Here is a 14,668-nt window from a genome sequence, read left to right as displayed (position 1 = left end):
TAGTGTTACTTTCAAATAACTGTAATACATAACTTGTATCACAAATAGCTTGCAGGCCACTAACCCTCAGAAAAATGTCAATTAGTTATGGAACCAGTAAGGGATAGAAGGCATCAGGGCTCTCGTTCATATTCCAGATGGTAACAAACAGCCCATGAGTATACAGTGGTAAGATAAGACTACGAGCTAAGAACTGTGGTTATAAAACTTTTCTGGGTCAGCTAATGCAAACCTAGACTCAAACCTGGCCAAAGAGGCCATATGACTCTGAAAAACAAATTTGTTATGACTGACTGATATGATTTGGGATGATGGATTATGGATTAAACTGTGTCCCTTCAGAAAAGATATTCATAATAAAAAAATTAAAAAATTATTTTAAAAAGGAATTAACCCCCCAAAAAACAGTAAGAAAAAAGATATTCAAAATCCTAACACCCAGTACCTCAGAATGGGACCTTATTTGGAAACAGGGTCTTTATGGAGGTAATCAAGTTAAAATAAGGTCATTAGGATGGGCCCTGACCCAATATGACTGGTGTTCTTATAAAAAGGGAAAATGTTAACACAAAGACAAACACACAGAAGGAAAATGACGTAAAGACACACAGGAAGATGATGACCATTGGACTAGAGTAATGACACATCAACAAGTCAGGGAATGCCAGGGACTGCCAGTAACACCAGAAGCTAGAAGACGCAAGGTACAGTCTCCCTCAGAGCTTTCAGAGTTGAGTACAGAGAGAGCATGGTCCTGCCAACACCTAGATTTTGAACTTTAGGCCTCTAAAACTGAGACAATAAATTTCTTTGGTTTTAAGCCACCAATTTTTGGAACTTTGTTACAGCAGCTCTAGAAAACAAACAGTGAAATAGAGGAAATAATTAATCTATTACCTGCATATGAATCCCATATATCCATCCCCAAGAAAGATTCAGATGATTTTCTTCAACTTAATGTTTATGGAAGTAATTAGGTAAACACCAAAATCTTTTATTTTTTTTTAAAGATTTTTTTATTTATTTGAGAGAGAGAGAGTGCACATGAGAGGGGAGAGGGTCAGAGAGAGAAGCAGATTCCCTGCTGAGCAGGGAGCCCGATGCGGGACTCGATCCCGGGACTCCGGGACCATGACCTGAGCCGAAGGCAGTCGCTTAACCAACTGAGCCACCCAGGCACCCAAACACCAAAATCTTTTAAACACATTTTATTGACTCCCCTCTAGGCAAGGAATACTAATGAAAGAGGCTAAAACTAAAACTGGTTCCCTGATCTGTGTGCGGATGGCAGAATCCTGAGGTGACAGATCAGACAGGAGTAGTTAAGAACCCAAAGCAAAGTTGGTAGGGTTACCTTACCTAACTGACAACAGGGTAGAAGAAATAATGGATCTCCAGAACGGTCACTCACACGGCCTTATTCGATTCCAAAAACAAAACAAAACAAGAAACAAAACAAAAACCAAAAAAACCTTCCATGTTTAGTTAAAGGAGTACTGTTAATCTTCTACAAAATCGTATGTGGCCATTTTCACATATAGCTAGCTATACACTGAGGAAAGAGAAATACATCATTGAGTAACTACTCAAGGATGGCTCTAAGATAAATCTGGAGCTAACAGAACAAAACCACAGTCCACTGATCAGAGCTAAGGTTCGTGGAGGTCAAGTACTAAGGAAGACTTTGAGTCCAGTCCACCTGAGACTCAGTGGAATCCCAAACCTATCCCACAGGTAGTTTAGTCCCCAAATAACTGCAGCAATGAACAGTTTCCCCTCATTGCTCTTAATTGATAGGTCAGGAAGTCTACTATAGTAGAAAAGGCCAAGTGTAAGATTTTGGAGCACCCCTCTAATGATACTCTCCTCCAAAATAGTAAACTAAAAGCATTACTTCATCTCTCAAAGAATCACAAAAATTGGCTGTCACCATTAAAACAAGAGAGAAGGGGCGTAAAGTCTGATTGCTCTTGGAAAATGACAATGGATTATATTCAAATGGTGACCCTAAATGCAGCTGCAGTTTCTGATTTATCCTCTTTAGAGTGAAACAAATAAATATAGTCTTGGCTATCTGGTATGCATGTAGCAGCAGGGCTCTGATGAAACTGCTACCTAAATTCCCGGAGATAGATTTCTGAACTTCTGAGACCTGTTACTTCAGGTTTGCCTTTTCTGTTTTGCAGGAATAATTCAAAGAATTTCTTTTTCTTGAACTGATAGAGACTAAATGGCCAACAAGATATGCTACAATCCCAAATACAATTACATTATCTAATTCCTATAAACAAGGGCATTCTACATGTCCACAATCAACCATCAATATCAGAAATCTACATCTAATCTGGGGCACCTGGGTGGCTCAGTCTTTAAGCGGCTGCCTTCGGCTCAGGTCATGATCCCAGGGTCCTGGGATCAAGCCACGCACTGGGCTCCCTGCTCAGCAGGAGGCCTGCTTCTCTCTCTCCCACTCCCCCTGCTTGTGTTCCTGCTCTCGCTCTCTCTCTCTCTGTCAAATAAATAAATAAAATCTTGGGCACCTGGGTGGCTCAGTCGTTAAGCGTCTGCCTTCAGCTCAGGTCATGATCCCGGAGTCCTGGGATCAAGTCCCACATCAGGCTCCCTGCTCAGCGGGAAGCCTGCTTCTCCCTCTCCCACTCCCCCGCCTGTGTTCCCTCTCTCGTTGTGTGTCTCTCTGTCAAATAAATAAATAAATAAATAAATAAATAAATAAATAAATAAATAAATAAATAACAAATAAATAAAATCTTAAAAAAAAGAAATCCACATCTAATCTACAGATCTCATTCAAATTTTTATCAATTATCCTAATAATATGCTTTAAAATGAAAGGATAAAATTCAGGACCACTTTATTATATTTACTCATGTCTCTTTAGTCTTTCAATTTGCAACAATTCCTCTGTTTCCTTGATGCTTTTTAAGAATACTATACCAATCACTTTAAGAATGTCTCTGCATTTGGATCTGTTTCATGTTTCCTGTTTGTATTCAGATTATGCATTTTTGGAAGGAATATCACAGAAGTGTTAAATATGATCTTTTTTATTGCAGGTGGTATACGACTTCAATTTATCCATTAAAAATGATGCCACCTTTGGTCACTTGATTAAGGTGGTATCTACCAGGTTTCTCCACTATAATTTTTTTCCCCTTGTAATTAATAAGTATTTGTGGGAAGATAATCTCAGATAATACAAAAATCCTTGTAGTGGGTTGAATGGTCCCCCCACCCCGATGAAAGACAGGCCCACCCAGAACCTGTGAATGTGACCTTATTCAGGAAAAGGGTCTCTCCAGATGTAATTAGGTTAAAGATCTTAAGAAGAGATCATCCTGGATTAGAGTGGGCCCTAAATCCAAAATCAGGTGTCCTTAAAAGAGAAGGGGAGAAGACACAGAGGAGGTGATATTAAGACAGTGGAGACTAGGTAATACATCTACAAGCCAAGAAATGCCAAGTATTGCTGGCAGCGACCAGAAGCTAGGAGAGAGCATGGAACAGATTCTCCCTCAGAGCCTCCAAAACGGAGGCTAACACCTTGATGTCAGAGTTCTGGCCTCCAGAACCATGAAGAATAAATTTCTGTTGTTTTAAGGTACCCAATAAGAAACTAACATAGTAGGGGCGCCTGGGTAGCTCAGTTGGTTAAAGCGACTGCCTTCAGCTCAGGTCATGATCCCAGGGTCCTGGGATCGAGCCCTGCATCGGGCTCCCTGCTCGGCCAGAAGTCTGCTTCTCCCTCTCCCACACCCCTGCTTATGTTCCCTCTCACGCTGCCTCTCTCTCTCTCTCTGTCAATTAAATAAATAAATAAAATCTTAAAAAAAAAACTAATATAATTCTGTTCCTCAAATTTTCACCCACTAGTTTTAGCATTCGCTGATGTTTCTTGACTGAATCATTATGATGGTTACTGAATATGATTTTCTAAAATACTATCATTCCTTCTACATTTATTAGTGGCCTTCTACTATAAAGAAAAACTTTACATCAGTTTTATTTGTAACAGCCAAAACTGCAGACAACCCAAAGGCCCATCAACAGGTGAATGGATAAACAAATTGTGGTGCACCTATACAATGGAATACTACTCAGTAATAAAAAGGAATGAACTATTGATATATGCAACATGTGATAACAGATTATCTAATACTGATCAAAAGTAAAAAATGGTTAACAAAAAGAGAAAAAAATCAGTACTTGAAAAATATGGCAAACTCTTACAAACATGTGATGTGTGAGAGGGTGAAGGTCCTTGAAAATAAAAAATGAGAAATACCAAACTAAAATATACAGGTTTAAAATTCTCTTGATTTAAGAGAACCCTTCTTCAAATTTAGTTCTATCTCACTGTCCCTTGTCTTTCCCTCTACCCCTCCCATTTTCTTTCTGTTTCAGTATCTCTAAATTTTAAGGTAACAAAAACTACCTGCCAAACCTATAACCAACAATTTAGGTTAAGACCAGCCCTTCATAATTCTTTTGGTCATATTCTTTAAAGTAAATGCTCTGATCCTCAGTCACACTAAGGTAACAAAACTTCCACTTTAGTTTAGCTATACTGGAATTAAAATTAAAAACATAATTAAAAAAAGAAAAATTTTAAAAATCTTTTTAAACATATTCATCACCTACATTTTATTATTTTGGAATCATTTTAAACCAGCAAAAGTAACACACACATCACACACACACACACACACACACACACACCCTCTCTCTTGCAATTTCTGAAATATTGATAGTTTAATAATACTGAAAATCAAAACAAAGGGGAAGTAACACTTAGTCCCTCAAAAAAAATTCCCTATTTCATCTTCTCCTACAAATACTGTGGTAGATTTCCCATAATCACATCAGAGATCACATTTATTTCAACAACATACTGTTATCTTTCCAGAGGCTTTCTTGGTAACATAAGTAAAACATGATTCCCAATAACAGGAATTAAAACTGCAATTTGTTCACTACTTTCTCTGAACTAGCAAAAGAAAGAGGCAAAGAGAACATTATTTCAAATGAACAAACCTAAAAAAAGCATAAACTTTAAAACATTATTTCTTAGAAGGCAAACATTAACACAAGAACAGTAAGTCCATACATGTGAATATACATAAATTAGACCCATACAATAACTTGAGATCAAGAAATAAGAAAATAATATGGAAAAAAAAGGACTTTAATTCCACTTCTAGGGTTTCTACCCAAAAGAACTGAAAACAGATTCAAGCACTTACATACCTTTGTACACAGCAGCATTATTCACACTAGCCAAAAGTTGGAAACAACCCAAATGTCCATCAACAGATGAATGGATAAACAAAATGTCATATACACAAAGGATAGAATATTACTCGCCATCAAAAAGGAAAAAATTCTGATACATGCTATATTTTGGATGAAACTTAAAGACAGTATGCTAAGTCAAATAAGACACAAAAGGACAAATATTGTATGATTCCACTTATATGAAGTACCTAGAATAGGCAAATTCATAGTGACATAAAGTAAAACAGAGGTTACCGGGGGCTGGGGAAGAGGGTAATGGGGAATTACCATTTAATGATTACAGAGTTTCTGTATGGGATGATGAACAAATTCTGAAAATGGACAGTGGTGATGGGTGCACAATACTGTGACTGTACTTAATACCACTGAATTGTACACATAAAATTAGCTAAAATGGTAAATCTTATGTGTATTTTACCACAACTTTTAAAGGGGGAAAATTATTTTTAATTAGAAAATAAAAGTAAGGGACGCCTGGGTGGCTCAGTCGGTTAAGCATCTGCCTTCGGCTCAGGTCATGATCCCAGGATCCTGGGATCGAGTCCCGCATCGGGCTGTCTGCTCCGCGGGGAGCCTGCTTCTCCCTCTGCCTCTGTCTCTCATGAATAAATAAATTAATTTAATTTAAAAAAAGAAAAGTAAAAAAGACAACTTAATCGTTTCACCCACAGAAATTCAACTAAACTAGCAGCTACTTTGAGCAAGGACTCAGCTCTAATAGATTAATTATAAAGTATATAAGGCACCCCCCCAACCAAAGACCTCAAGATTTATCTGAGAGGCAGATAAAACATAATGGTTATCTCACAATGGTCTGTGTGATCTCTACAGGAATTTCACAAAGCCAAAATTATTTTCATAATAATTCTAAGAGTTTATTTGCCCTTTTCACTGTGTTAACATTTGCACCGATGGTTCAAAAACAGTGGTAAAACTGCTGGTTTTAGCAGGAATCAAGGCAGTAACACCAAACTGAGCTAGCAGTCACTGTATTCTCCAGAGCCACCTACTTGCAGTTAAAAAAAAAAAAAGGCAAACCAATTTTACTTAAGAATGTCCTTGATGTCGCAATAAAAATTAATTTTATTAAGCCTCCACCCATGAATACACATCTTTTTATATTCTGTATGACAAAAAGGGAAGTATGTACAACAGGCTTCTGTTGAACAGTATGGCTATCTAGAGGAAAAGTACTTCTGACTCTGTGAATTATGGAATGAACTAACCCCATTTTTCATGGACCATCATTTTTACTTGGAAGAATGATAGTAAGACTTAGGCATTTGGCATACATTTTCTTCAAAATAAACAAAGTGAGACTCTCTTCAAGAATAAGAACTGATGGGGTGCCTGGGTGGCTCAGTCAGTTAAGCGTCTGCCTTGGGCTCAGGTCATGATCCCAGGGTCCTGGGATTGAGTCCCACATTGGGCTCCCTGCTCAGCGGAGAGCCTGCTTCTCCCTCTGCCTGCTGCTCCCCCCTGCTTGTGTTCTCTGTCAAATAAATAAAAAAAATCTTCAAACAAACAAAAATCTCTTAAAAAAAAAAAAAAAGAAAAGCAACTGACAGTATCTGCTGCCAGTGATAAATTTCTAATTGATGCTTAAAAACTTACATTTGGAAAATGAGTATTCACTACAGTGAACTTGATAGCTTCCCAATCTTAAGACTTTTTTGATGAGATCAGAAATATTAACAAATGTGTCTTCATATTACATAATACATCAATATTTAGAAGATCTGCATAATTCAGTGAAATATTATTTTCCAAATGACTAATGTACCATGTCATAAATTACACATAGGTAAAAGATTCATTCAAAGTGCAAGACGGGCACCCAGGTGGCTCTGTCAGTTAAGCGCCTGCCTTCGGCTCATGTCACGATACCAGGGTGCTGGGATCCAGCCGCAAATTGGGCTCAAGCGGGGAGTCTGCTTCTCCCTCTGCTCCCCCCTTTGTGCTCTCTCTCTCACTCTCAAATAAATAAGTAAATAAATCTTTTTAAAAAGCACAAGACAGACCAATGGATTTTAATGTAAAACTACAAAAAGTCCTATGATAAGGTTTCAGATTCCATTTTTACTAACCTTAAGAAACGATCACTTTGGTGTAGAATATCCAGAATTATCTAAAACACTACTGAACTATTCCTCCCTTTTCCTACCATACACGTGAGGCTGCCTTGTTTATATACTTCAACCAGACAACACAGCACAATAGATGGAATGCAGAAGCAGTTATGAGAATATTTCTTATTTCAGTATTAATTTCAGAAGTGACTTTTCATTTAAATTATATTAATATTTATTGAATAGATATAATGAATTATGAATAGCACTTTCACTTAAATATATTAACATATATTTAGTTCATTTTTAATAGATTAATATTTTTTATTTTTTTATTTTTATTTTTTTTAAGATTTTATTTATTTGACAGAGAGACACAGCCAGAGAAGGAACACAAGCAGGGGCAGTGGGAGAGGGAGAAGCAGGCTTCTCACGGAGCAGGGAGCCCGATGTGGGGCTCGATCCCAGGACCCTGGGATCATGACCCGAGCTGAAGGCAGACGCCTAACGACTGAGCCACCCAGGCGCCCCTAGATTAATATTTTTTAAAAGATTTATTTGACAGAGAGAGAGAGAGCAGGAACACAAACAGGAGGAGTGGGAGAGGGAGAAGCAGGCTTCCCACTGAGCAGGGAGCCCGATGTAGGTGTCGATCCCAGGACCCCGAGATCATGACCTGAGCCAAAGGCAGACGCCTAATGACTGGGCCACCCAGGTACCCTAGATTAAGAAATACTTTTAAATTTTCCTCAGTTTTAATTTCTCACAGAGTAAATATGACAGATGTAGCCCATATAAACAAAAGCTCTTTGGGGTCCTCGATCATTTAAGAGTAAAAAGGGTTCTAAGAACAAAAAGTTTGAGAAGCACTGCTATAACCTAATAAGCACTAAAAAGTAGAAACAAAGGATGCTTAATTGCAAAAAAAAACAAACAGAAGTCTTCACAGAAGAAAACACACAGACTTAGAGATTGAGGAGTTTATTTTTCAGTTTTTTTGGGGGGGAATTCAAGAAAATGGGGTATCTCAATGTGCCCTGGGAAAAAAGTTAGTAGACTGTGTTAGAAATGTGAGTAACAGATAAAATTGACTAGGGAGTCTAAAGTTGGAGTGGAAAGGGCTTGACCTGCACATTACAAACTGTAGAGTTTATTTTATAGAAAATGAGGAGCCACCCATGAATTTGGGACTGAAGTACAATTTTTTTTAAAAACCTGCATCTCCTGTGTCAAGACTTTCATATACTCAGCTTTTTTTTTTTTAAGTTTTGAGGATGGAGTACAAGTTTATAGAACAAAGCAAACTTGAATATTTGTTTGGTATATAAGGTTCTAAACCATGCCTCATAGGAGCTAAAGTTTGACTCAAAAAGCACGTGTATGTAAAAAAAAAAAAAAATACACATTAGCATTTGACGGCACAGTCCCTGCCTTATTAAAAAATGCTCAAGGGGCGCCTGGGTGGCTCAGATGGTTAAGCGTCTGCCTTCGGCTCAGGTCATGATCCCAGGGTCCTGGGATCGAGCCCCGCATTGGGCTCCTGCCTCAGCAAGGAGCCTGCTTCTCCCTCTCCCTCTGCCTCTCTCCCTGCTCATGCTTTCTCTTCTCTCTGTATCCCTGTGTCTCAAATGAATAAATAAAATCCTTTAAAAAAAAATGCTCAAGTAACAGGGTTTATTCTTTATCCTTTTAGCTCAAATATATGGCAAATTCATGCTGCTGCAAGTGTACTGCAAAATAAACAGGACTCTTAATAGTTCTTTGTGTCTAATCTTCCTCTATCTTGTTATCTTGGTGTCCACTCCTGGTTGCCGTGCAGGGAATGAAATGACATATTTCTGGAATATACTGCAGTGCTTTCAGCTCTGCTCTACCTACACAAAACAAAACAAATAATAGGGGCCTCTGGGATTGGATGGGAAACGCCTCTGACAGGAGGACTGGTTGTTCTATGAGTCAATCAAACAATTTTTGGCAGAAAGCCAGGCAAATAGAAAACAGACTTTGAAAGAAGCTAGTCTACAGCTCTATAACAATACCTTTTTAAAAAATGTTCTCTATTTGACCAATCTTTACACTCTTCTCTCTCTGTCCCTCTGTCAAAAATAAAGCAACATTATGGTACCATTAAACAAGAGAATTTTTTTTAAATGACAGACGTTATTATCTTTTCTCTAGAAAAGATTCATGCCATTCATACAGAGCAATGCATAAGCAGCTCTAAGTCTGTATAATAACACATGTTGGGTACAGAAACACTGGATGCTTTAGAAAACTAAAGTTTAGATGAAACTACAACTACACCGAATTTTTAGAAAGTAAGCGATTTCCTTTTAATGTATCAGTAATTTCTTTTCTCTTGTTACTTTGACGGGCAGTTACAACTTTTAACTAGTAACTGGTGAGAACTGTCTGACAGCAATTAGCTATGGCAACTAAAAAAAAAAGTGTACTTTTTTAAAAAGCCCTAGTACAATTTAACACACAACCCTAACGTGGGGCCAGTTTAAGACGTAACAACGCATTCCTCGCTTTTGTTTTTCATAAGCAGTACAAGCATAAAAATCCTAAAACCATTTTATGATCAACACAACCGATTTCCTCCCAAGACTTTTAAGTCGCTGGATGATTACATTTGACCTTCTTAAACTAGTCTACAGCATACTTCAACTACCAGCCACCGGGGGTCAATTTGGTGACCTGACACCACCGGTAGGAGGCAACCCGACAGCGACAAGTCCTGCAAGAGCAAAATTATGACAGATTCTAAGGAAACACTCTCATTTCTGCCGTCTCCGGCTTCCTTTGCGTGGGACTCAGGTACCAAGCGCTCTGAATTCATCTTTTGGCCAAAATCTGGCGCCAGGTTTCAAACACGTATTCGCAGCCTGCCACCAAAGTGAAGCCGGGAGAGGACCGGTTCCCTGGACTCTGGCCGGGTGGAAATTAGACGCGGGGCGGCTGCGGGATACAGCGATCCGATCTCTCCCAGGGCCACTTTGGCCGGCCCTTCCACCCTGGAAAGCGCTACCGGACCGAGGGGACACTTCACTTCCACCAGTGTGCACTCTGTAGCGCTCTCGGAGCCGGGGGCCCACGCGGTGCTGGCGCTCTAAGAGCCCTCAACTGCCCGAAAAAGAGGCGGGCGGCAAACAAGCAGGGAACTTACCCAGTTTTTTCCACATGGCGAGGTGACAAGCGAGGAAGCCTTTGCGGATGGCAGCGCAAACCTTCGCCGGCTCGGACGAGGTGAATCCCTTCTGCTTCTTGATGAAACCCCACAAATGCTCCCGGGCAAACTGTGCCGCCTCCCGCCCGCCGTGCCCGTCGCACACAGCGAAAAATGCCACTGAGGAACGGCGGCGACAGCAGCGACCGGGAGCTGGCGAGGCCGCGGCGTCCGGGGGAGGGTCGCGAGCCTCTCGGTCTGCCACCGCTGGGCCCTTCCCCGAGACTTCGCTGCCAGCAAGAGCCGGCGGTGACGGCTGCGGAGGCGACGGCTGAGAGAGCGACCGCCGCGGCCAGGGCTTTTCTTCAGCCGTCGGCTCGGGCTCCACCACGATTTGAGTAACGTCCTCCATATACTTCCTCCCGCCCTGGTCGGAGAAGACGCTCACTCCCAGCGAGTACAGCCCCGCCATGGCCGGCTGGCTGGGATCCCGCCGGTCCCACGCAACCCGCCGAATTCGGCGGCGGGAGACACACTCCGCGCCCGCCGGCCAACTATTGTTTATCTTCGACGACGCCGAGAGGGGGGAGGGGGCGGTCCCGGAGGGGGGGCGCGCGATGTCGGGACTTGTCCGCGAGAGCTGGGCCGGAGCGCTAGGGCGAGAAGAGCCGAGCAGCTGCGCCTGCGCAATGCGCTTCCCCGCCTCCCCGCGCCCATCACACAAATCAGACGTTCTCCCCGGCTGTCGTCACTCGGCTCTCTGGACCCGACCAATCCGGAGCCGAGTTGGAGCAAGCTCGCCCTCCGCCCCCAACCCTCGCTCCTCCCAGGGGCCGCCGCGCTTCATTCTGCGCGGGCGCTGGGCCCGTGGGCCCCCAGCTGGGCTTTCTCTTTTGATTTGGGTGTTTTCGCTCCGGGTTTTCGTCGTACGCATAGCACTTACCGAGCAGCTCGGGTTGTCACCTTGTGGGCTCGGTCGCCGGGATCGTAATGCAGCCTACTGCCCTTGGCGTTACGCTGCTCGCCGTGCGGGGATAGCCGCGTAGGCTCGGGCCTCGGGGGGCGGGAAGGAGACCATCCGTTCCTTGAAGTGAAATGGCGGGAAACCTCGCTTCGGAAGGTCGTTTGTGAGCAGGCTGGAAAAAGTGTGGCACTCTTGAACTGGATTTGGGTGGGGTGTATCCGACTGGGAGTTGAGGCAAGCAATCCAGTTTGTGTTGTTAAGGAAACTTAGGAAAATTTCCACCATCCGCTGAGCAGTCTTGTTTCACATAAGTCGGTATGTCGGAGACTTAAAAGGGTTATATTTTAACTAATTTTGAACAGATCTTTTCAGCTTTTGCTAAGCCTAGTACTTTTTCCAACGAGCCCTGGGTAAGCATTTTACTCCTTTGGTGGTTTCACTTCAAGTTATCACTTGAAAATAGTTTACGGAAACTGTCAAGCGCTCTAGTGCTCTAGTCAGTTCCCGCCACTTCGCCCAGTACGCTGTATTCTAAGCACTGAAACCTTTGCACCTATTTCCACAAATGAAGCCTCAGAGTAGGCAGGTTAGTATGTTCTCGGCAGCAAACGTCCTTGCAGTGAATCAGTTTAAAGTTCACTTTTTCCGGTTTTAGCCACTTCACCATTAATTCTCCGGTATGCCCTTTCCTGTACAGTTTTTGAGAGACTTAAATGGATGATACTAATACAGAAATAGGAGTGAGGAAAACGTTCATCCAACGATTGGCACCAAAAAAAAAAGCACAAGAAGTACAAATAGAAAAACTCTTTGAACCAATAAAAATATGAATAACCAAATCAGCTCAAAATGTAGAAAATCTGAATTACATAAAATTACATTTATGTAGAAAATGAAAGTAATCAAAGTTAAGCCCCTACATCAAAATACATTAGACCAGATAGTTTCAAAGTGAAAATACTTGGAAAAAGTCCCAGCTTGTTTTGAAAGATGATCACAATCCAGTTACCAAACCTAACAATCGTTAACCCTAGAAGGAAACGTACAGACTATATTTTGTAACTGTAAATGCAAAAATCCTAAATGAAAAATTAGCAATTCTAATCTAGTAGCCTCCAAACCACAAGACCTGGGAGAACAGGTTGTGTAGCTCCGTATTATGCATCTTCAACAGTTTACCACCTTCCCTCACTCCCTAGAGATTACAAAAAAGATAATTCCACCATGCTTTATAATCCTTTTCACTCAATCACAACCAGTAGTCTCCAGGTCATACACCATTACCCTGATTAGCATCTCCATGCTACCCTCTACTTCTATTAATCTGATTCAGTGTCTACTTTTCACCAACCATCCTAACCATTTCACTCCACACTTTAGATTTCAAGATCTGTTAACAGCCATTTCCCCTTTATTCTTCACCTCTTCTCTAAATGTTCCCATCAACTTCCTGTTCCAAGTGAAAACTGGTTTATCACCTGGCAAAACTACCTCTCTTGCAACTTTCCAAGTAGAGGAGATTGTTTTACTTCTCACAGTTATTCTTACCTTCAAACCTGCTCTTCATGTTGCCTCCAAATCATTTCTTTCTTTGTCCTTCAAAAAACCCAAGCTCTTTTAAAGTTATTGCCAACTGCTGCTACACCAAGATGTCATCACCTACTGATCCCTAGGAACTACTTTATTTGTTCATGGTTCACTGTCTTCCTTTCTTCCACTATTTTTGTCACTTCTCAGCCACTTTTTCAAAATGATATCCACATTTTCCATCCAACACCCTGGCTTCTCAGTTCCTCATTTTCCTCTTCATGAAGTGGCCTTGCTACTGTTAAAGGTAAACTCTCCGTTTGTATTCCAGATCCTTTCTCTTCTCTCCTCCAGAGCTTTACTCCACCATTTATCTTTTCTTGCTCCTACCTCATCAGTTTTTCCTTTCCGATGGGGTCATTTCCATCTGCACACAGATATGTTCTGATTTCTGCTTTAATTAACAACAACAACAACAACCACAAAAACTACCTGACCCCCTACACTACCCCATTTCTCTGCGCCTCTTCACAGGAAGATTTTTTTGAAAGAGTTGTCTCTATCTAAATTCTACTTCTAAATCCTACCTCGTAATTTCTCCTAAATCTATTCCAAACAGCAACCGTCCCCATCATTCTTTTAAGACCATTTTTGTGACATAACCAGACTTCTTTTTTCCAAAGCTAATGATGACTTTTCTGTTATTGACTCTGCTCCAAATTAAGAAGTAAATAGAACCACTGTTTCCTTCTTGAAACTTGGTAACAAGTAAAACCATCACTTCTTTTTTAAAACTTCTTCTCTTGGCTTAAAAGTACCACACTATCCTGGTTTTCTTCCTACCCGATTGATAAACCATACCTTCTCATTTTCAATTGCTGGTTTCCCCCTAGCAGACCTTAAATCGTTGGGAGAGACCAGGCCTTGGTCCTCAGCTCTTTTCTTTTCCTATATGCTCCCCCGAGGTAACACCATCCAGGACCATGGCTCTCCTCCCACGGTCTTCCCCATATCTGTAAGCATCACTAACCACCACACTGTTCAAGCCGAAAAAACCTAAGAGTTGGGGCGCCTGGGTGGCTCAGTGGGTTAGGCATCTGACTTTGGCTCAGGTCATGATCTCAGGGTCCTGGGATCGGAGGCCTGTGTCAGGCTCTGTGCTTAGCGGGGAGTCTGCTTCTCCCTCTCCCTCTGCTCCTCCCCTCGCTTATTCTCTCTCTCTCTGAAACAAATTAGTAAATAAAATCTTTAAAAAAATAAAAACACACAAAACCTAGGAGTTTTTTTATTCTTTTTCCTCCATTCTCCTCCCCACTCCATCCTCCCACCAATTTCCAATCCTAGTTCATCAGCAAATCCTTTTGACTAAATCTCCAAAATCAGTACTGAACCTACCACTTCTCACTACCCCCACCACTATCATCCCAGTCTAAGACACTATTACCCCCCACTTGGACCACTTCATAGTCTCCCCACAAGTCTCTTTTCTTTCACTCTTGGCTCCCTGAAGTCCTTTTTCCACTGGCTACTATCATGATCTTTCAAAATCATGAATCAGATCAAGTCATTCTGCTACTCACTACACTCCAGGACTTCCCATCACATTTAAAATAATATGTAGGGCGC

General features: G+C 41.3%; 1 protein-coding gene across 1 annotated transcript in view; it reads right to left on the bottom strand.

Moving 5' to 3' along the window:
• The window catches only part of PPM1D (protein phosphatase, Mg2+/Mn2+ dependent 1D), a 64,953-nt gene extending 53,725 nt beyond the window's left edge, over nt 1–11,228 (bottom strand). Inside the window, exon 1 of the mRNA XM_027568306.2 lies at nt 10,552–11,228. Within this exon, the coding sequence (XP_027424107.1) occupies nt 10,552–11,023 (472 nt within the window). The 5' untranslated portion in view covers nt 11,024–11,228. The remainder of the gene's footprint in view (nt 1–10,551) is intronic.
• Nucleotides 11,229–14,668: the final 3,440 nt, after the last annotated feature.

This window comes from Zalophus californianus, chromosome 16, assembly GCF_009762305.2.
Source record: "Zalophus californianus isolate mZalCal1 chromosome 16, mZalCal1.pri.v2, whole genome shotgun sequence".
In the NCBI taxonomy this organism is placed as follows: Eukaryota; Metazoa; Chordata; class Mammalia; order Carnivora; family Otariidae; genus Zalophus; species Zalophus californianus.
The sequence above is the reverse complement of the archived record's forward strand: the minus strand, read 5'-3'. Positions and strand labels throughout refer to the sequence as shown.